The following is a 22,543-nucleotide window of genomic DNA, read 5'->3' as shown; positions in this document are numbered from 1 at the left end:
AAAATGAAGTCAAGCCCTGCTATGCCTTACTGTAACATCATCAGGAGATCATCAGCCTGCTTGTGCACTTCCCCTCACCCACCAATTCCCCCAGGATTTCATCACACAGATCCTTTAGAATGACTCCATAGGTAGGTCACTGGATGCAGAATGCCTTTGTGGCAGGAAGAGCAAAGGATAGAAATGGGTTTGAGTAAGTACCACCCTTTTTATTCTGATGATGTCCCTTTTGCTAGCTTGTCTTGTGCTGTCAGAATAGCAAGCCCTGCCTGTGCCATGGCTACTGGGGCTGTGCTGCTGGGACTGCAGGGAGTGCTCCATGGACACAGACCCTGCAGGACCCAGCCAACCTGGCAGTGAGCAGGATCAGCTATGGGGGCCCAGCACGCCTGGCAGCTCTGGCCAGGAGACACCGTCTCGGTGGCCACTCTGGTCACTTGCAGGTCCAACAAATATTGCTGCCTCTCCAGCAACTGGCTGGCAGGAAGGGCCAGTCCAGCTACACGGTGTCAAGAGGTTCCTCCCAGCACAGCTTCCATCAGTTTCACACTAATTGTAAATAAAATAGCAAGGGGCACCAGATAGATCTCACAACTGATTTGATTGGTGACTAAGCAAGCGTGTCCTCTGCCCTGCTCACAGGGACTGCCGGGCTAGGGAGCCCTTCATGTGCTCCCAGTTGTTGTACAGGGCGTAGAGGCCGGTCAGCGTCAGGCCTGCGATCCCGCCTCGCGCAATCCCGCGCACTCCGCCTGCGGGAACAAACACAGGGCAGCTCGTTAGTGTTACTGTCAGGCAATGGGCAGTGAACAGCAGCTGCCAAGAAGCTGTTTAAATCCAGAGACCTCTCAATGAACAGTCCTTTCTAGAGTAACTCTCCAGTAAGGGTCCCTGTGCTTTTTGTACCTTCCTCTCAAACCTGCTACCAGGCTCATGGTCACTCGCTCCTGATCCTGACACTAATTCTGCTGGAACAGCTTCCTCTCAAACTGTGTTAGCACCACTGCTTCAGGGAACCACTACAGAGCACTGGAAGCCAAGATGGCTTTTCCCAAGTCCTACTTAATCTATTCTACCTGTCCTTATTACCTTTGTTTTTACAGATAGACATACTCTCCTCCAGTTACAAAATCTCTTCCAGGTTTTCAATTATGATAATTAGCTCTGGGCAGAATGAGAATGAGCAGGAGGGAAATAAGTGAACAAAAAACCAGCTGATATGGGTGTTACACTGGGCTCCAGAGATTCATTAGGGCCATCATGCAAAACCTATCACTGCTTCTGTGTCTTTGGAATTTTAAAAGTTTTCAATTAAAAAGTAGGAAGTATATGAAAGGGATTAGCTGGCAAGTATTTACTATGTTGTACATTGAACAGCTTTCTTTATTCTTTTATTAATAATCAGAATTATCACCTTGCAATGGTAAAAATTGAGTCACACAGGCGATTAAAGTCTTAAGGTGCTGGTGAGCACGTTAGTGTAAGGCAGAAATACAGGGCAAGTTTGGCTACTGCCTGCAGGTAGTGCACCTGGCTGGAGCTGGGAGTCAGGTGCCATCCTGTGTCCATGAGGACTGGGGTGTTCAGGGGCACAAGAAGAGACTTCTGCTGCTTTTACTAAGCAGCAAAACCCTTCTGTGCCTCAGCAGAGCTCCCAGAATGCTCTATAAATGCACAGAGCACCTGGGAGTATGACCCTCAGTGCTAGGAAAACTTCAGAGAGTTTGATTCTGCAATGTTTATCATTGCAGCTGAACCAAGCTAGATAATGTGTACAGTGTATAGAACAAGGCCAGTTTTGCTGACATCAAGATAAAAAACACTGCCTGCTTTATTGGAGGAACTGGCAGGGCAGTTTGGGTTCCTCAAACCTGAAAACAAACATACCTCAGTAATCAGAGAGATTGTGTTTGGGTTTTTTTCGCCTTTCATTATGGGTCATAAAGCTGTCTCACAGAATTGCCTTTAGGCTTTTAGTGAGGCAACAAGCTGTTGGCATCAGCTAGGCTGACACTGTGCTGCAAGGTTAAATGGGTTTCACTGGAGTTGTTAAACCTCCCTGCACTGCCCAGGCACGCAATGAAACCAAGAAGCTGCAGAAGTAGGACTTGGTATTAGAAGCCATGTCTAGCCATAGTTTCTAGAAACTTCATTGCTGTGACAATTTGAGAGGTTTTTCAGGGTATAAGGCTGAGAACTAATTGCTGTAACTGTTGGGAATTCAATAGCTGTAAGAAAAGCCCTACAGAGTATGATTTATGTGCCTAAATCAGCATTTAGGAAAGCAAATGTAGATGTTCTGTGTTTGCTAATTGATCCTGAATTTGTTGCACAAAAAGCTTTTCATAAGAAGGGCTTGCAGCTGGGTACACAAAACTAACCATGTGCAAGCAGTGTCTGGCAAAAAGCCACAGGTGAAATTTAAAGGACACTGTGCAAAACAAGTATTTGAGATAATCTCTAAAGATACTGACTCCTCATTCCTGCTGGGGTAAATGAATACAACATTAGAGCCCAATTTTCTGCTGTTCAAACTGGGGTTCAAGAGATTACAGCAGGAACCCCCAAAGGGGGCTCATGAGCATCAGGTGTACAAGGAAATGTGGAACATCCCCACAGAATGTGATGCACTACAGAACTGTGACTATTCCTGTAGGCTCTTTCCTTACCCCCCAGGTTCAATTCTTCTCCTTTCCCCTTAAAATCCTGTTATTCCTATGCAAGAAAGGTAATGGAAGGATGATGAAACCTGGCTGCAGATTCTGTGAAGTCAGGGCTGTACAAGAAAGGTGACACACTACATTTGGGTCACTGAGCTGCCTTCTAGCATCCATGTATGAGGACTTCAGATGTGCTGCTCCTACTGCAGCAAATATTGGTGTTGTCATGTGCTGAGCCAGCCAGGTAAGGATGGTGGCTCTGAACCCACTGGCAAAAGTCAACCACAGGGCCTAAAGCCATCTGCAGTCCTGCAGACAGCTTAGGGACATTCCTGGAGATGTTTCATGAACAGGGTACTAAACTTGTGCAGTTGGTATAGGTGCATGACTGAGAGAGAAAATATCCAGGAAAACATGCAAGAAGTGTTCCTTTACCAGTGTTCCTATACTATGCTTCTGCTACAAAATGCTGGGGGGGGGGGGGGGGGTTTGGATTTTTTTTGGTAGCAGTTGCTCCTGATTTCTGAACTACCTTTGAGTAAATGTGTGGCAGACTTCAAACAGTAATGCACTTTAGAACACAGCCCTGCTGCTGGGCAGAAAATCTTAGGGCCTCTGAGAATATGAACTTGTTAACAAAAATGAAAAAGAAACTCTCCACTCCCATCCCAGCTGTGTTTGCATGATAGAACACGTTCCCACCCCTCCTCTGCAATCACTCTGTGCAAGCCTTTGATACCGAGTCTGCCCTGACAAGCCCTGCTGAAACATGGCCCTGAGCCCCTAATCTTGCATGTCCCAGTAAGATAAGGGTTCCAGCTGACAGACACTTCTGGAAGCAGGTATTTAGAGATCAGGCACCTTGCACAAGAGTTGAGAACTGCTATGGGTTTCCAAAGGTACATCTGATGCTCCCTAAATGGGAAATTAGTTCTCTGCCTTCAGCTGCTGCACTCTTTCACCTCCAAGTATTGTCCCTCCTCTATGGATTTCAATAGGTTCCAGCTTACACTGTGCTATGGCACACAGCATTCCAACAGCACAGCTCTGCATTTCAGCACTGCAGGAGCCACTCCTAACACTGAGCTGCACCTGTCCAGTCAGTAAAACCATGAGGGAACCATGGTTAGAACCATTAGAACCTTACTGTCTCTATTTTCAGAATGTTACTCCAATGTCCTGTCCTGGGATAGTTCCTGGAATGTTTAAAGCAAGAACCATCCAATGGCAAGCATTACAAATACCTTCACCAAAACCTCAGACCCACTTATGCCAGACTAATCACAATCTTTAAATTGTGATTAGTTTTCCATCTTTTAATCTCTCTTGCATACTCTGAATGGAAACAGCTTCTCTTCCTGCCAGGCCTTCAGGAACAAAAATAATTTTAAGTGGTTTAAAGGGCTCAACTCAAGTGTCCAAGGCAATCTCAGTTTTGCTCCAAATTCAAGCTCAGTAATGAGACCATCTGAACTATCAAGCAGTCATTTGCTTGAACATCTGTGGGTGGCCTGATGTCATTAGAAAGTATCAAGAGTTTCCTCCTGATGCTCCATGGGGTTCATTTAATGAAATCTTGTAAGTAGTGGGGAGGTCTGTGGATACAGAAATTACTGAGGAAACTGATAAAGTTCTATTTGGAAGCAAGATATATTCCAGAAAAGCATCTTCCATTTTCATATTGCTGCAGCTAAGGCAGTATTGTGCTTAGAATACAGAAACAACAAAGCTTGAAAGAGGGAACATTTCCTGTAGTTACAGTGGTATGAAGGCTAAATTAGAAAAAACAGTAGGAATCTACAATTTAACTTACTGGTTTGGAAGTGCTAGAGCTGTTGCAATTCCTTTGCAAACATGATTAAAATTTGCTGTGTTCTCACTGACTGAAAGCAGCAGCAGCTGACTGACAGGAGGCTACTTCAGCTACTGTAAATGAAAGGCACCTCAAACTCTGCAGATCCCTGCAGCTCTGAGTCCACTGCTCCTGGCTACCAGGGCTGGGCAGCACTGCTCTCAGTGGCCACACACACTCTTAGACATCAGTCCTCAAGAACTAAGAATGCCTCTACAAGCTGTTGCTTGTAGTGCTGCTTGTACATTGTCCTAACCTCTTCCTTATTTCAGATTTTAAAAAAATCCTTTCTCTAAACATTGTTTGATTGATAATCCTATAGACATGTTATGTTAAAAGGGGTTCTTAAATTTCCAAAATGTCTCACAGCCCTTAAGGGATGACAAGCAAGTTCTTAACTTTTTCCCAAATACTGCAGAAAAGAAAGATATCCCAGACTGTACCTACAGCAGTCCCCAAAAAGCTCTTCCCCCTCTCCAGGCAAGAGAAATGAGAAAATAGCCCTGTCTAGCCCAAAGAAAAACATGGACTGGGCTCAGAGAACAGGCTTTTTATAGCTCAAGAAGCTGTCAGCTAACACAGCTGCCCTTATCTGCCCACAGGATGTCACAAAACTGATCTTTAGCTCCCACCAGATCCTACTGCTGGCAATAAACCATTCAGCCCTTCCTAATTCATAACATATTGGCTTTTCAGGGTTGTGTTCTGAGGCCTTAAAATGACAACTGCTACCTTCAGCTATTGCTGGCATGCAGTTCCTGTCTTTCCAGACACACCAAATTATGTAACATCTATTGTTCCAATGGCATGAGATGCTGTAGCTAGGATTGGGCCCTACTGCACAAAAGTAAATTTAGTTTCTCCAAAGAATTAGTTCACTTTTGTTGCTGTTACCCTTAAACTCAAGAGAGGAAAAAAAATTATCCAAGAAAAAGAACATCTACAACCTGTGTAACCCTCAGATAAGAGGCAAAGGTTGGTTAACTTTTTTGCTTACTGAAGTCTGTCAGGAATTCCAGTGAGAAATTAATTGCTGTCACAGTGGGTCAGGCCAAAGTCCCAGCTAGTTCATCTTTTCCTGAGTGATCAATCTGCATGCCTGGGGAGGAGTGCAGGAACCACAGCCAGCTGCACCTTTGTGACAACTGGAGCCATGCATTTTCATGGTGAGAGGGTGTAACAGTGACATAGTGCACAGTGACAATCATTTTTGTTTGGTGGTTTGCTGCTTTTATGACTAATACAATGATAAGAAAACCAAATAAAGATGGTCAGTTTAGAAAAGAGGTTGAAAGCACATGAAAGGAGGCTGAACATTTGCTTTAAGATATGTTTGTAACATATATCAGAAAAAACATGGCATAACAGATACTAATTTCTACACTTGCTTAAAATTAAAGAATAAATAGTATCTTATTAAATGGAAAAGCCATCCTTGTGGACTTAGAATATCAGACCCCCTTTTAACAAAACTTGAATTGACTGAGTTGCTGTAACATTTCTATTGCATATGCCACTGGCAGAGGAAACCAAAGGGTTTTCTTCTGTTACCCAAACTGAATGTTCTGGGTAGAAGTTTAGTGGTGAGCTCAAAAAATTGCTCCCATGAAGTTCTAAGACTGGTGTAACAAATTAATGTGTACTCTTATTGCTGCATTTGGGCTAAAATCTAGTCAGGAATTGTGGCATTAAATTTAAACAAATGTGAAAGCTGGAGATCACTTTGGTCAGATGAATGAAGCAGAAGTTGTTTCCAAACTCCTCACATCAGTTGTCCATTCCCACCCCAGAGGTGTCTTGTGACCTAAGCCATGCAGAGATGGAGCCCAGCCCTCACCTGCTGTCACTGGGGACTGAACTGCCTCAGTCACTGCAGGGGGAGTCTCAGTGAGGGATGGCACTGCCTCTGAATGCAGGGAGGGCTGGATTGCCACTGTCCTCACTTGCAGAGCTTTCAAACCTCTCATCTTCTCCCACACAAGCTGTGTCAAATAGCTTTGCTTGCACAAAAGTGCTCACAATCAATGGCTTCAGAACGTGCAGGTTCTGTTTGACTGCTGCCATTTTGGTAATGATTAACACTTCTACAAGGACAAATTGTGAAAACTGGGACCAGTTTGGGGCAAATCTCAGCCTTCACAAAGTCTTCCCAACTGTTTTTTTTTTTTCCTGTCCACTCATCAGACGCTTAATCATTGGTTTCAGAGATTCAGTCTAGGTTTTGCAGTGTTCACAGGAGTGTATTTCAGTGCAGAACAGATTCTGATGTGATTCCTCCATCAGTGCTGTGGTAGAGCATTAAGTTATAGTAAAAGGCCTGACATACATTTTCCCATTTCTTCCTAAGTCTGTTCCTGATCTCTTTACAAAGCAGGAATGATGGAAGTGGGATATCTGAGTCTTTGAAGAGCACTACCTGCAACTCTGTATCCAACCCTTGGGGACTACAGAGCAGCCTTAATTTGCAGTGGCATGTTTGTGTGAGCTTCTATCTGACAATGAAATATGGAGATTTATAACTCAGAGTCCTTGACAGCTTTTACATTTTCCTTTTCTTAATGCCAACACATCATGGCATTCCATGTAGTACAGGTAATTATTACAGTCTTGATGTGTCAGATGTGTGCTGATCTTTTGCATGGTTTAAATATGGTTTAAATATTCCAGGTTTTAAGGTAAGTATGTACACTGATGCAGTGTAAAGGCAGAACTTGTAAGTTTTACCATACAGAATAAGAAAAGGTGCTCTGGCATAGGAGAGGCAGCAGTTTCTCTGCACTATGGTTCATAGGCACAACACACACTTGAAATACAATATTGTAATGAATAGAGATTTACTGACTTCATTTGCCTTTATAAGGACTGCCATTAGCTCTGTAGATCTTGTGTTACAAAACAAATGTCCCACTGTGCTCTGGTAATAAAAACCTTAGTAGTGTCAGATGACTGTGCATGTGACTGGAGTAGATATCTCTGGTTGCACTGTGCCAAAACAATATTACCCATAATGCCAGCTCTATACTTCTGCAAGGTAAGGGGGATGCTTCTGCTCAAGTATTAGATGACAATTCTCCTCATTAATAAACTCCTACAGAAAATATTAGGCTTCTATATGCTACCCTTTCCAGCTGCTCTTGGTAATGTGTCATATCACTCATGAAATCCCAAGGAAGAAATGGATTACAGGAGAGCAATGTGCTCGTGCAAAGTTAAGAGTCTCATATTCATAAAGGCTGTTCCAGCCGATTATTTGTGGCTTCAGGTAGTCTAAGCCATCAGGAAAATAGAGTTACTCAAAGTGTTTTACCCTAAAAAAAGAAAAAAGCCTTCAGGAACACTGTTCAGACACTGAGGCCCAGTTAGATATGCAAAAGTACATAGGTCAGTTCTTGCATTATCTCCTCCATAAAATGCACGTGAGTCATGCAGCCAAACATTTGCTGAGTAACTTAAAACATAAAACTTTTTTCCATGTGCTAATGTCAACCTGTGGTACCCAGGAGTCCTCTAAAACAGATACTTCCAACTGTTAAGCTTGGAACATGTGTTGGCAGCCATTTTGCTCATGAAGGTCAGAGCCTTTCTCCTGCAAAAATCCAGTTTGCATCAGCAGTCCCACCTTAAATCCATGCTGCTGTCAAATAACCTTTTTTGTTGGTTTTGACCACTATGCAAAGACTAGAATCCTACCCCAAGACAACAGTTTATGAAAACCTGAGTAATAAGTTCATAAATACATCAATTTCTCTGTGTGTAGGGTTTCTGCAGCTCCAGGTACCACTATCATGTGAATTACTGTCACATGGATCACTTATAGTAAGTTTGATCTTCATGCAATCAATCTCTGTGTTCTGTGTTTTCCTTCCCTGTCCCCATTCATTTTGGAAGGTAGTTCCACTTGCCTGCATCCACTCATGGACTTGAGAAACAACTACATTTATTCCTGCTAGTGCTGAAAGCATGGCTAGGAATGATGTGGGTATGTATTTCATACAACCTCACCATATATCTGAGGAAGTAAGTGACTGTTTGTTCAGTATATATGTACAACAGTCACAATTTGACTCTCATGGTTACTGTCCGTCCTGTGCAGTTGCAAAGAATCAAATTTAATTCAGCTGGATTTTTTTTTTTTAGTGCAAGTTTTCTTTAGGTAGCCTTAGGTGGGGAAAAAGCATTGTGGGTTAGGGGACACTGAGCTAACAGCTGTTTTTACACTGTCAATTTTGAGAGCAGGACAGTATTTAGTAAAAGTAATGAGTATCCTAATAACTAGGATAAGCACAAGAGAAGGAAAAGGAGAAATATTTTGCTACTCTACCAGTGCTTTTGTACAGCATTCCTGTCAAGGTCCCAGCAGCTATGGTGTTCAGGTCATCCTCTGCACCTCGTGTCTTTTCAATGATGACTCCAAATGCACTGTAAAGTAGAGCTGAGGGAAAAAAAAAGATTAAAAAACCTTCCATGGTCTGAGGCCCAAAGCTTAGAATCCAGGCTTGGTGTAGCTATTTAGACTATGCTTCTGAAGAACAAATTTTCTGCTTACTTGAAGGGAATCCTCTGTAAAATCCCATCTTTGGTGTTTCTTTTCCAAATCTCTTCCTGATAGCTATTCCTTCTTTCTTGAGCTACAGTTTGGTTATAAAGTAGCATTCTTCATGACAATATGTGCTATAAAGCACTGACTGAAGTTTAAGCTTATTTTGCTAGTTCAAATTTGTTTGAAAATTCAGTGTTTAAATTTGTACTGGCTGTTTCATTCTGTCTTCTGTGGATGACATGAAACCCAGCACTTTCTAGGTAGAGAAAATTGCTGTCCATGTGTGACAGTGATGAAATGTGAGTTAAGTACAGCATTCAGATCATGCTACCAAGAGCTGCAGTATAATGAGCTTTGTTTCTTTTAAAAATGACTATTAGAATGGTTGGGATTTGACATTTACAGCTGTTTCACCTCTGCTTGTGCATGAAATCTTTATCCCTAGAGGGCCTTTTCTTTGGGATAACTTTAGGGACTGTCCTGGAAAGGACTGAAAAGAGAAATGCATGGGCTTTTTAGCATGGATGCATTTATCATTCATACATTTTGATGAAAGGAAAAGCCCACTCCTCATCCTCACCCCTCATGATACACTCATATTTCATTCTGGCAAAGAATAGTAGAGTATGTCACCATTTTGAAGTGACAAAGACAATACCATTTAATTTGTTCCTTGCCCTCCAAGAATTTGAAATCTTTCCTTCTGCTAAAAGGCAGTAAATCCTTCATAAGCAACCACAATAATGTCAATGAGTTAACAGCAGCATCATTCTCCACTCAGCACAGGCAAGGGGATTTCAGTTTGTCTTAGCAGCAAGCAGATTAGCAATGAGGGAAGGAAAAGCTGAAGTCAACATAATTTTTTTAAACAGTTCCACACAGATGTTGCCTCTATGATGACTGACAATTTTTGTCATTCTGTTCCTGAAGAAAAAGAATCTCTGAGGTACAGAAAGGCTGCACAAGGTGAACTAAGATGCAAAAATAATTCAGTTCCTTGAAAGGAATTTCTCTGGTAGCTAGGACAAGAAAGAGGTCTACCAGAATCCCAAATATAAAGTTCTGCTTAAGTCTGTAATTTTGGAGGCCATATTTTGTAAGAAAAATAACAATTTGTTACTGGAATGCACAAACATTTTCTTGAGTAATCTTTCTTCAAACACAGCTGGAAAAACCTGTTAATGTGTCACTCAAATGAAACCTTGAACTGCAGTGTGCCTGCACCTTAGTTCTCAGACATGTTTTTATTAGACTTGGAACAAAAAAAAGAAAAAAAATCCAAACAGAAAATGGCCCATAAAATTCAGCAGGCAGCATATGCATTGCTTATAGAAAAAATGACTTTCTTGCTGTAGCTCAGAATCTTCCCTCTAACTGTGCCCTCTATACAATGTCTCAAAAGTGAATGCCTCAATTAAATGGCAGCTAATTTGCTCTTCAGAAATAAGACTGAAATAAAATGTCATCCATGCAACTTAGCCTATACTTTGCTGCATTTCTCAAAAGTCAAACAGATGTAGACTGGGTTGTAACATAATGTAGCCTCTGATTTAAATATTGCTAACTCCAACTACAACTTTGTAGGACAAGTTCCATCATTATTTTTCTTCAAAATAGTTGAATCAATTTTAGATGTCTCCTTTTAAATATTCTGCATCAGTTTTCATTTTGAGAGGGGATTGTAATTTCTAGGCCATTAGTTATTTCACTGACATTTATGAAATAATCTTGTTTTTCTGAGGCAGCTGATGTGATTTTATTTCACAGCCCCCTCCCACCCAAATCTCAGTTCATACAAGTTTTTTCCTTATACATCAGGCTACTGGTCATTTTCTTTTCTCTTTCTTTCTAACCCAGATTAGTTATAAGCAGTATTTAGGTTTAGAGTCAGTGTCCCACATGTGATTTTCCTTGCTAATGTACCATCATTTAAACCTTTGTACTGACTATCACATTTCTTCCCCACATAAACATTTTTCTGACTTCAACAAGAAACAAACATTAGGCAATTGATCACATGACTAAAGAGTCTCAATGTAGGTTATTAAGTTATTTCAGAAATATTAAATTCTGTTTTTTGATTTAAGTTGTAATTTAATTGGAATTTATTAACACAAACATTATCGGCAATTCCTACTTATTTCTGATGTAGCTAGAATTTTAATACAGTAAAAAAAAAATAATGTGTATAATACAGTAAAAAATTTGGGTTTAAATTAAAGGCTTTTGGCTCCTTACGCTGCAAATCCTATTTCAGCCTTTAATTTCCATTTTCATGTCTACTGAAATACCCTCAAGCCCCCAAAGAAAAAAACCTGCACTTTTTCCTGATGGATTTAATAATGAAAATTTAGAAAACACTCTTATTCAGATAATACACAAATACACTTTCCCACAATTACAGCTTCAAGTTGCTTTCCCAATGAAGGAATGACTTTACTTACCCAGTGATCCCAGAGTGTTAGCCCATAATGCTCCTTGCCTTGTCACCATATTTAGAATTCTGTAAAGGAGTTAAAGAGGTATGAGAACCTTTAGCACTCTGTTCACATCAAGGCAGTGTTTATGACAGTAGGGCTTGTGTGTTTACACTATATATGTGGTTGACAATACTGCAATGAAGAACTAAAAGCTTTTGAAAGCAAATATTCAGTCTTGTCAAGTCTTAAGAAAATCTTTCTCTCTTGACCCTCCCCAAGACTCAAGTCTCTTCCCTTCAGATGTCCTTCTAACCCAAGTTGTCCTTCCTTCCACGGTGACCCCACACAGCTCCAGGAATAACTGACACACTTATGCAGACTTAGCTGGGTAAAAGGTCTCCAAGAAAGCCTCAGTGTTCCCTACATGGAGCACATGGCAGGGAGTGTGGGGATGCCTGAGCAAATGGTGTGGGCAAAAAAGCAAGTCTGGAGTGCAGTAAGTCAGGAAGGGAAGATTCAGTGCCTCCCAATCCCATCTGTGCACCCAGCAGAAGGCCAAGAGGTGTCTGTGTGTCTGCTCTGTGTGTAGGCTTCCAGACTAGCACCAAAGAGGAAAAGAGAACCCTTAGTGCGCTCTCAGAGAAGCACAGTACCACTCCTTGCTGGCACCAGCTGTCTCCAGAACGGTGACAACAGCAGCCAGAAGAAATGACTGATCTTTATCTCCCAGCAGTGTAACACTGTCACAGGCATGGTATTGCTCTGGACAGCTGACTACCACTGGAACTGAAGTTTAAATTCATGTCTGACACTTTAATTGCTTTATGTTCCTTCTGATTTAATTTTCTATTGTTTTTCCTTTTTTTATCATTTTAATTAGGACAGAGGTCATTACTGAATATACTTAGGCAATGAACTAAGCAATAATGGAACATTTCATTTTGAAACAAGAGGGAAAAAAAATCTAAGAAGCCAGGCAATTGATAATCTCGCCTTAATTACAACCCCCACCTTTCAATTTTATATTCATTCTGAATTGATAAGAGAATCAGTAATTCTAACAACCATGGTCTACTGTGAGGTATTTGATGACAAGTGAATAACAGCAAAATTAAATTTCATTAAGAAATAAATCTGTGTACATGAAGGATAAATTTGGAAGAAATCTAGCTAAGTAAGTCTGTTGTCTGCACCTGATGAGGGAAAACCAGACCCTAATGCACTGTTGGGAGGTGATGACCTTCAGCAGACCTTTGCCTTGCAGAGCCAGCTAAGAGCAGTGTGTGCACTGACTGCCACCTCCTGGGCTTGACCTGCCAAAGTTTGTGCTTAACATCATGGCTTTCTCCAACTCTGCTCATTCCAAACCCTAAAATACAATTCTGTTAATCCAGAGCATTATGAATGAGTCATAATTATAGTGGTGAATATTTTGATAAAGAAAGGGATGAATATAGAAACAATTTAAAAAGAAGCAGAGCCAATAGAAACTGTACCAGGAAATATGAAATTATTCTTCTAAAACTTCCTTGTTCCAAAGTATTCTGGGAGTGAGAATTTCCCATGCTTTCCCTCGGTTATTCTGTTCTGGTTTCCAATGTCTCTCACTGAGCTTTTCCTATAGCTATGTCTAAGCTGCCATTATTTTCAGAAGAGGCATCCTGTAGAAACAAATGTTCCTGTCTTTGCTATGTTCTTTTGAACAATCAGGTAATGTGAAAACACAGCAATGCCATGGGTGCTCCTGGATCCATAACCCAGAGCAGCTCCCCCTGCAATGCCTGCTCAGCAGCACACACCAATGTCAGCCCTAATGCAAATCCAGGCAGGCTCAGCTCTGCATTTGAATCTTTTCCTGCTTGTGAAATCTTGGAAAGAAGGGAGACTTGTGCTCAGATAAATTACACCAAAAAATAGCTGCAAGTAAACACTACTGCTTCTGGGAATGCTTCTACATATAAAAACTGCTTTGACTTTGAAGTAGATTTTTAGTAAACATCAAAGTAGTAATTATTTCTCAAATATTTAAGGTAAGTCACAGGACATGCTGATTGGGACTAAACGAAAAGCAAAAAGGTTGAACTGAACATCATTGTAACTAAAAACATGTAATAACTTGATCAAGACAAATACTGACTCCCATTTGTCCCCACTAAAGAAAAAAACCCAAAACATTTATTTTTGCAGGATATTCAGATCTAACCTTGTATAAATTGGAAGAAGCAATTCTGTCACTAAGAAGTACATTTTTTTTTTAGATGGAACACTTACTGTACATTTCTAGGTTTTGACCATGCCATATTCTGTGTCTCCTTCAAGCCAAGTCTCAAACCATTCAGTGCACCAAATGCTGCCCCTAGTTGGAATAATATCAGTTATTACTTTTTAAGAAGAATAACAATACTAGAAGCAAATACTGAGACTAGAATTCAGTGTATAAACTAAAATGGAGTATCTCTTTGCTTTAGAACAGACAATGTCTTGCAGAACAAGACATTTCCAATCTCATACATCACTGTAGTGCACAGGTGTTAATTGGAGAGCTGGGAAAAGTGGAAACCACAACCACCTACCTGTCATACAACATCCTCCAATGGTAAAAAAGGCCAGCTCAAATCTGCCTCGAGTTTTGTTGGCTCCTGTGGGCAAGATAAACTCATCTGTATCCTGGGGGAAAACAAAAACAAATACTTTTGTATTTTCCAAGTCCAGTTCAAAATGTAAGCCATATTAATTTTTTTCTTCAATCCATGCCATAAACTAAGGATGGATGAGTATTTCTGGAAAATTCTTGCCCACAGTAGCAGAGATGTAATACACCATGTGGATAGAGTACTAAGCATGAAAAAGGCCTGTAAAAAGTTCAATTGACTAAGTGCTTTTTTTCTCCCTAGCTGTGCTAACTTTTTATAAATTACATCAGTCATCCAAGGAACTCATACTGTGTGGGTTGTTGGTTGTTTTTGTTTTTAATGACTATTTGCTTAATTACATCTTGCAGCAGGCAACACGAGCCTTCTAAAAACATTCCTGTTGTCTGATTACATAGCACTGTTTCCTCACTGAGCAGCCCAGTCTTACAATAATGCATTAATTAAGTTTCCCACTACTTTGATACTAAACAAAAACTGCCTTTTTATGAAAAGAAGTATTCCTTGCACTAAGTGACATATTTAAGGATGTGAAAAATGCAAGGAATACACTCAAAACTAATGATGATCAGGCTTGAAATATGTGAGGTTGGGTAATTTTTCACTTGTCCATCTTTCTCCCACAGGGACATGCTTGTATTCTTGCAAACCAGTGGCCTAAAAAGCTACAGAAATGGCCTGGAGAGATTGGCACATGTGTAGAAATAAGGTGTGCCAAGGCACTTCCTCAGTAGCAGACACTGAAGATGCCTGTTGTAGGGAGGGTGCTAAAGCAGCAGATCTCTTTGAAGCTTCTGTGCTTTCTAGCCACAGTTTTATCCACCCCTGCTTAACTGATGCATGGTTCCAACAGCTGCAGGCTCAAGGAAATGCATTCTAAGGGGTTTTACTGGCCCACTCTTGACTGAATGTGAATGGCAATACAGAAAAAATAGCTCCTAAAATTGTCAATAGTGTTATCAATAAAATGAACCTACAATATGGTTTCTCTCTTCCTTGTAACTAGACAGCTGGAGAAATTCAGTGGTTACACAAGTTAGCAGTTTCTAGCAGTTTTCACTACTGTCCCAAAAGTCAAGATGAAGCAATCCTTGTCCATGTAACATCTAAGTTTCCAGAGGCAACCTCCAGAGCCCATCCTCTAGGCTTCTGCCAAAGGCTGAGACACACATTTATAACACCTGTTACCTGCTGCAGGCAAGACAGCATTGCAGAAACCTCTTGTTCTGTGCCTGCACTCATGGACCAACCAAAAATGTGGGGTTTAAGGTAACGAGTACCAGTGTACCATTGGTTATTATGGGAAGACCTCTTATACTCTGAAATATTGGCTATGTCTTTTTCCTTCAGTATTTAGAGCCTAAGGAACCTGTGGAGACTGTTTAGTGCAACCCCCATTGCTAAAAGAAAGGTCAGTCAGTGCTGGGCACTCAGAGTCATTCCCACACCTTGTGATTCTCTAAGGAAGAGACCTCACAGCTTGCATGGGCAACTTGTTCAGGTACAGAAAAATGGAATTCCCTTTTATTTCAATGCAGTTTGCTCTTACTTCAACACACTAGAGCTAAACATGAAGGGCAGGGAAGTGCTACAACACAGACTGCAGCCTCTAGTGTTACATCAATAAGTATTTTTAGAAGTGTTTCGTGGCACTAATGCCAACACCTTTGCATTTAAAGCAAACATCTCTGTTTCTAAAAATCTCTTAGTATGCACTTTGTTCCAAAATCCCTGCTATACCATTTTTAACACCAACATATTCTCAGAAAACCTACTAACTGAACAAAACCACTTTAGAGAGTGTTTTTGGAGAAAGAAGCTGAGATTATTTACACTTTCTGACCACTCAACAGCAGCAGCCACAGTACAGAATCCACTCCCACCAGAGACACAGCCGTGGTGTTCTATCCTTCTGAGAATGCTACATTGTAACCCACACTACAACAGCTTCTAGGCCCCAGAACCGCCTGCACAGCTTCCACTTCCAAAGAAACAGTGACCCAGGGTGCCGTGGCACCAGGCACAGAGCTTAGCAGGCACCTGCTGACCTTTAACTGCTCATTCTAGAAAGCATCATGTTCTCAGATAATATCAGCCATGTATGTAGAAAAACACTAACTAAATAAAATTATTGACATGCATCCTAGTTAGATTAACGTTTTTAACTACAGTTAATATTTATGAAAATGGAAATCATTACTTGATTTAAAATACTTTTTCCCTTATGATAGTCTCATTTTACATCAACTGATGTTAAGATGTACAAGCATGACAGCTACATTATTCTATAGAATAAACCAGGAAATTTTACTTCATGATGGTCTCCCTTCAGCTGGGTAAAGACACAAAGACAGTGATGCGAAATGTGCAACTGCTGTGATGGCAAAGCCTGCTATCAGATCTGGAGCTTGGCTGAACACCTCAGTAAACTGATGGAACTCGTCACAGTTCAGAAAACTCATCCATGAAAATAGGGGAGAGATTCTGGCTGCAATTACTGACTGAAGGGGCTCAGTGGAGGTGTGAGCAGTGCCAGAACTTGTGTGAGGTGCTGTTGGGCTCTCTGCCTCAAGGCAGGGAGGGAGATCTCTTTGCAAGAGCAGCAGGCTTGCATTGACACAAAAGCCCTACCTATCCTCTGCATCATCAGTGCTCATTTTGTTCTAGACGTCACATCACTTCAAGATTTATTAAGGACAATACTGAAAAAAATTGTTGCTTTCCGCTGCTCTTCAGTTCAAGGCTTCAGTGCACAGTGCCCAGCACCTGGGGAGTGCAGACACTGAGATCGAGTTCAACACGATAAATGCACGCCACTTTCTCACCTGCACTAGGTACTTGGGGTCCAAGTTTAAATACGGTGACAAAGGGCTCATCCCAGTTACTAAAAGGAGAAAACACAGAACATTTTAACACCAACAATTCACATCCTGTAAGGCAAAACCGGACAGCTCTCGTGCGTGGCAGGAGGGGACACTGTGCCGTTAAGCTGCCCGACTCCCTCAGAGGCGGCACCGGCCGCAGCTGCCCCGTTCCCCTTTCCCTTTCCGTGCAGCGAGCGGCCGGGGCGAGGCGATCGCGCTGTCCCTGTGACCGGCGCCCATCGCGGTGTCCCTGTGACCGGCGCCCGTCGCGACACGCGGCCCCCTCCCGAGGCCTGGCAGCTCCGCGCCCACCCCGGGAGGTGCGGGCGGTCGGGAGCGGCCCCCGCGGCCGGGCGGCGGCGGAGCCCTCAGGGCCGCGTGATCCCGGCACCGCCACCGCCGCCGCTCCCGGGGCCGGCCGCCCGGCCCTGCGGCGGCCGCTGCGCGAACACCGCCTCCCCGGGCCGGCCCCGCCGACCGCCCCGGTACTCACGCGGCACCCCGGCCAGGTCGGCGTGCGAGTAGCCGAGCCCGCCGGCGCCGAAGAGGCCGCCGAGCCCGGTGCCCTTGGAGTTCCCGCCGCCCTCCATGGCGGCCCCGCGCCCGCCGCCCTCGCCACAACCAACGGCTGCCGCAAAGCGCCGCCGTAAAGCGCCGCAAAGCGCCGCCCGGCCCCGCTGCTTTGCGGGTCGCCATGGCGACGGGGTGAGGCGCGCCGGGCGCCATCTTGCTCGAGCGCCGGGCCGCGCTCGCCGGACTCCGCTCGCTCCCGGCCCCGCCGCGCCCCCCGCGCCTTGGGAAGAGCCCGGCGTGCGGCACGGAGGATGCGGACGGGCGGAGCCGCTGCCGCAGCGTCGCGCCGTCCCCGGGGGGCGGGTGCTGGCCGGCCCCGGCGGGCAGGGCGGCCCCGCCGAGGATGAGCGCGGGCTGCGGGCGGGAACCCCCGCGGAAGAAAGCCCGGTCTGGCCCCGGCAGCCCCGGCGGCGGCTCCCAGGGAGAGCGGCAGGAGGGGCCCGGGGGCAGCAGCTCCGCCACCGCCGTGGGGAACAAAGGTTTGTAGCGGCCCCGGGGCGGCGGGAGCGGCCGGGCGCGGAGCGGGGCTCGCTGGCGGCCGTGCCGCCCCCGCCTCCTGCTGCCCGTGGGGTGCGGGACAGCGGCGGTGCCCGCGGAGCCCGGGCTGCGCTGAACCGGCCCCAGCTGGGAGCGCTGCCCGGCCCCCCCCCCCCCCCCCAGCCCGACCCGCCCGCTGGGGCTGGGCGAGAGCAGCAGGAGGTGACCGGGCCGGAGGCTCCGAGGCTCCGAGTCCCTCTCCGCCGCTCAGGGCGTCTCTGCCGGGCTGCTGCCGGCCCGGGCAGCGCTGGGGCCGCGTGTGCCTCTGCACGGAGCCTCCCCGCAGCTGCCCTTCCTCGTCCGGCTGGAATTGTCTCTGACTCCTCTTCCCGCTGCCAGCGTGTCCCCTGTGTCCCAGCCCCGTGGTGTGATCACTGCCCGTGCTTCCCCTTGCAGGATCTTTGCACCGCTTTTGTGCCTGATTCTTTGCAAGTTTCCACTCATAGTGCAAATCATCGACGAGAGGTGTGAGCCGCTAAAGGTAGCGTGTTCCGCAAGAGAGGGACAGATATTCCTGCGGGATAAAAGGCAGTCAGCGGGGTTGTGCCAGGCTGCCACACAGGCAGAGCCCAGAGCAGTGACAGGAGCTCACACCAGCCCGTGGCTGCCAGCTTGGAGCGCTGCTGGCCCCATGGGTGCGGTGGCTGCTCCTCCTGCCGCCCAACAGGGCTGTGTCGGCGAAGTTCCCACGTGACTCTCTTAGTTTTGTTTTCTCTTTGGAGCTAACGCTGTCAAAGTAAAATTTTAATGCACCTCTTTCAGAAATAGAAAGAAATGCATGGAAAGGGAAAAAGGGTCCAAACAGATTTGCTGTCATCTGCAGCTGATGAGTTAAACCTCACTAAGCCCTAACTAGCTTTAAGTAGAGGATAGTTTGGAGTTAGAGGTGTACACTGCTACAGAGTAAATGAGAATCTTCTGAAAATGAGGGTGTTTTCCTCAAAGGTAGATTTTAGGTGTGATTATTTGTTTTATTGGAATAGTTTCAGTTACCTTGAGTAGAAATAAATATGCCATAACCAAAAAAAGCAGCAAAGTCTGGTTCTGTTTACTGTGAGAATAAGCACGGGTTGTCTTTTTGTTGCCTCTTGTTCCCACCACCTTATCTGTAGCAAAAAGCCATGCTGGAAGGATGAAAGTGATGTGTGTTATGTTGGTTGGAGGGCCTATGTGGCTGCTCAGATGTTGAAGTTCAAACTAAAGCCATTTTGTTCTTTTCTGGCGCTGCTGCCATCGTTTCTATTTCTTGTGCTAATGAATAAGTATTTCTTCCTGAGCACAAGTTTACACCTCAAGAGGTAGTCAGCTGCCTTTGAAGAGGTATATTTGTCCCATGTTTTAACATGTCTCTTCAGGTTTTTGTGTTTGCTGGGTTTTTTTTGGCTGCTTACCTGTAGGCAATTTGGATTAACACTTCAAATGTTAGGAGAGGGTGAAATTTGCTAATCAGAATAACTACTAGATTTAAGTTTAGTGAGTCTTTGGAAATAAGAATATTTGCGCTGTTGTTTGTGCCATTACAGAATAACTGAAAATGATTTTAGTGTTTTTTGGAGATTACTTGTAAAACTTGTGGCATCCTCTGCTGAGGGTGTTTGAGAAGCAGCTGTGTAAGAGTGTTCAAGGCCTTGAATGTTAGGGAAAGTGTTTATGAAACAATGTCTCATAAGTAACCTCTGGCCTCAGCCATCTTTGTTACAAGTTACACAACCTCCGTTTGCTGGAGGCTGCAGAGACTTCCCATCCTCGGAATCAGAAGAGCCAGGCGTGATTTTGTGGCTTTGAAGTTCTGCAGAACTGTTGTTACAGTGAGGCACTCGAGCTGTTCCTTGCCCAGCTGAAAGCAGGCAGCAAACACCTGGCACGGTCAGCAGTGCCAGGGAGGTGCTGTCTCTTGGCAAGTGGAAAGAGAGGGAATTGTAGCTAGTTGCCAAATTTGCAGAATATCTTTAAATAACAACAAAACTAAATGCCCCTTATACTAATAAAGACTGTTTTCCAGTTTTGAAAGAATTGCTTTGAATTTTTTCTCCCCATTCCATCCCCAAGTCTCTGCATAATTAATTCACATGTTGCTGTTCTATTGACACCTTGTGTCACCTGCAGCAACACACAGATAAAAACTGAGGTGTTGGTAGAAAATCTGAAGAAATTGTGTCCTTCATTTTGTTGCTGTTTAGGAAAGTAAGTATTGAAAAGCTTTTCAAACTGTTTATGGATGGAGGAGAAAGGAAAAGTCCTTTCCTTTGTCACTTATAGGGTGTGCCATGCATTGAGCCTCATGTTTCACAGTATGCTACACACAAATAAAGTTCTTGGATGGGTCCTCAAAGGTGCCTTGTTGTTTCTTCTTTTTTGATTTTAAGTTATGTTATATTGCCTCTTTATTCCAAAATTCAGCAGAAGCTTTTGGGGCTCACTGTGGTGGTGACTAAAGGTAATGATGGGAGCTAGGAAGTTCAAGTTCCTTTGGTTTTTTCTTTGAATTCTACACATCCACTGTATGTTTTTAACCTTTTAACTGTATTAAAAAAAAAAAAAAAAGATTGGAAGAGAGAAATCCCACCACATACCATACCTGAAATTCATGAAGATTATTACAAAAGCTACAGCTGCTGACTGATGCAAATTAAATACTGCATCACATGTAGTTTTAATACTGCTAATGTATGGATGCTCCCTATAGTAGAGATGCTAATGAGGGTTTAATTGGAGGTGTTTTTATCTTCACCCAATACAAGTTATCTTTTTCATATGCAATGATGTTGCAGTTTTATCATGTTTCATGTAGTAACTGTGAACTGTGGTTTTCAGTTTGTAAACAGCAGACAATTACCAGTTGGTTGGAGAATAAAGGACCCAAGGCAACGGAGTCCAAAAGGTAAAAAGCACCACATAAACTTGTTCAGAAGGTGTGTTCTCTGAGGGGCCTGGTGGGAGCTGGGAGTGCAGGTTGCCAGTGCAGCTGGCTAAATGGAGGCAGCCCCAATTTCTGCTGCTTTCCTTGCCTTGGTGCATCCTCTTGAGTAATAAGCAGACACTTTCACTACAAACAGCTAACTAGTCCCCCTCCCATCCTCTCTAAACACCCAAGCCCAAACTTATTGCTGACATAGATTCCTGAAGCATGTCACTGTTTAGGTGAATAAATACATCTGCTCCTGCAAAGCAAAAGATGGGAACCTGGAGCAGGGAAAGGCAAATTGGGAGCGTTGCTTCCAGTGGCAGCCTAACAGTTGATCAATTCAGTTGTAATACCAGACTATGTCTTTGGTCAAATGCTGCTTTCATTTTTGTTTGACATAGGGCACTAGGACACAATTGCAGATTTGCACTGATGGTCCTGCAACCAACTCACTGTTGTTATTTTACAGACAAAAATCTGTTTTGGTTTGTCTCATTGGACTGCAAGTGTAGTTTAAAACATGTGCAGTTGGTTTGATTACAGCTAGAATTTACAGGTGTTCAAATGTACATTGAAGCTTTTTTTATGGAAGATGTTACAAGTTTTTGCTGCTGAATGATACCAGGTAAAGTTTGATATTTTCAACTATGTGGTCTGTCAGGAGCAGGGATTGCACGGCTGCCCTAAAGTTGTACTCCAAAGAGCTTCGCTGTCTGGTGCAGAGGAATATCAGATATTATTTTTCTGTAGTTGCAGTTGTAAATGTCCTGGTTCATTTTTCTTTGGTGTTTGTTAATAAATAGAGATCCAGGTCCATAGAAGTGCTAAAAATAGTTGGGAGGACTTGTGATAGTGATTAATAGAGAAGTATGCAGGACTAATTGCAGGCATACAGGTTCCACTAAATCAAGGATGTTAAGAGGATTCTTAAGGAAGAAATTAATTATTTCAGGTTTTTAAAATTCCCTTCAGAGTATTGCTCTTCTATGCCCTTCTCCATCCCTGCTGACAGATTAGAGCCTTGGCAACTTTAAATAGCAGATTTGATGTGTAAACATTTCATGTGCCTTTCTATTGCAGTAAACACTGCAATTTTAATTTAAGTTTGTGTTAGATGTAATTTCTCAAGTTGTCAGTAGATTTTGTGAGTACCTTTAAAGAGAAATTGAGATGGCAGCAGTATGAACTCTCATTTTTTCATCAAAATTTGCAGCAATAAATGCATACATGGGAAGCTAAATTATCATGAAATAAAGCCCTCTAAAATCCTTTTGTTTTTAAATAATCATCCTGTGGATGCAGTTCCAAGCTATCATCTCTCCTTATCCTGAGTGATCATTTAGAAGAGGATATGTTACCATTCATGGAGAAAGTTAATGCCTTCAGGAATCTATAGTCTATTAAAATGTCCAGTGGCTGAATTTGGGATGGTGTGGTAATTGTATCTTTTCTTAGTTAGTGTAAATGGGAAGCTGGGCAGTGACCAGAGTTCAGTGTGCTCAGTTTGCATTGGGAGTATACAGTAACAATACATTCAGGAG

The 22,543-nt window shown here is 43.4% G+C and overlaps 2 protein-coding genes and 1 non-coding gene across 4 annotated transcripts in view; 1 reads left to right on the top strand and 2 right to left on the bottom strand.

Annotated features, from left to right (window-relative positions):
* Positions 1–582: 582 nt before the first annotated feature.
* Positions 583–17,620, bottom strand: TIMM23B (translocase of inner mitochondrial membrane 23 homolog B). Its single transcript, XM_054277202.1, has 7 exons — positions 17,481–17,620; positions 16,949–17,007; positions 14,046–14,139; positions 13,744–13,828; positions 11,497–11,555; positions 8,834–8,944; positions 583–752 (listed from the first exon to the last, which is right to left on the bottom strand). Exons 1-7 carry the CDS (start codon positions 17,575–17,577, stop codon positions 637–639), a joined length of 621 nt encoding a protein of 206 aa, XP_054133177.1. The 5' UTR covers positions 17,578–17,620; the 3' UTR covers positions 583–636.
* Positions 12,055–12,257, bottom strand: LOC128937647 (small nucleolar RNA SNORA74). The gene has a single exon (XR_008483057.1). It is a non-coding gene; the product is annotated as a small nucleolar RNA SNORA74 (small nucleolar RNA).
* A 274-nt stretch (positions 17,621–17,894) lies between the features above and the next one.
* Positions 17,895–22,543, top strand: part of PARG (poly(ADP-ribose) glycohydrolase) — a 58,826-nt gene continuing 54,177 nt past the window's right edge. For both annotated transcript variants that reach the window (XM_054277199.1, XM_054277198.1), the window contains exons 1-2: positions 17,895–18,039; positions 20,912–20,978. In XM_054277199.1, the coding sequence (XP_054133174.1) occupies positions 17,904–18,039; positions 20,912–20,978 (203 nt within the window). In that variant the 5' untranslated portion in view covers positions 17,895–17,903. The remainder of the gene's footprint in view (positions 18,040–20,911; positions 20,979–22,543) is intronic.

The sequence above is a fragment of the Melozone crissalis genome, unplaced genomic scaffold (genome assembly GCF_028551555.1).
Source record: "Melozone crissalis strain CALT ecotype California unplaced genomic scaffold, PUWL_Pcris_2 ptg000019l_1, whole genome shotgun sequence".
In the NCBI taxonomy this organism is placed as follows: Eukaryota; Metazoa; Chordata; class Aves; order Passeriformes; family Passerellidae; genus Melozone; species Melozone crissalis.
Note: the sequence above shows the minus strand (reverse complement) of the source record. Positions and strands in the feature narration are given on the sequence as shown.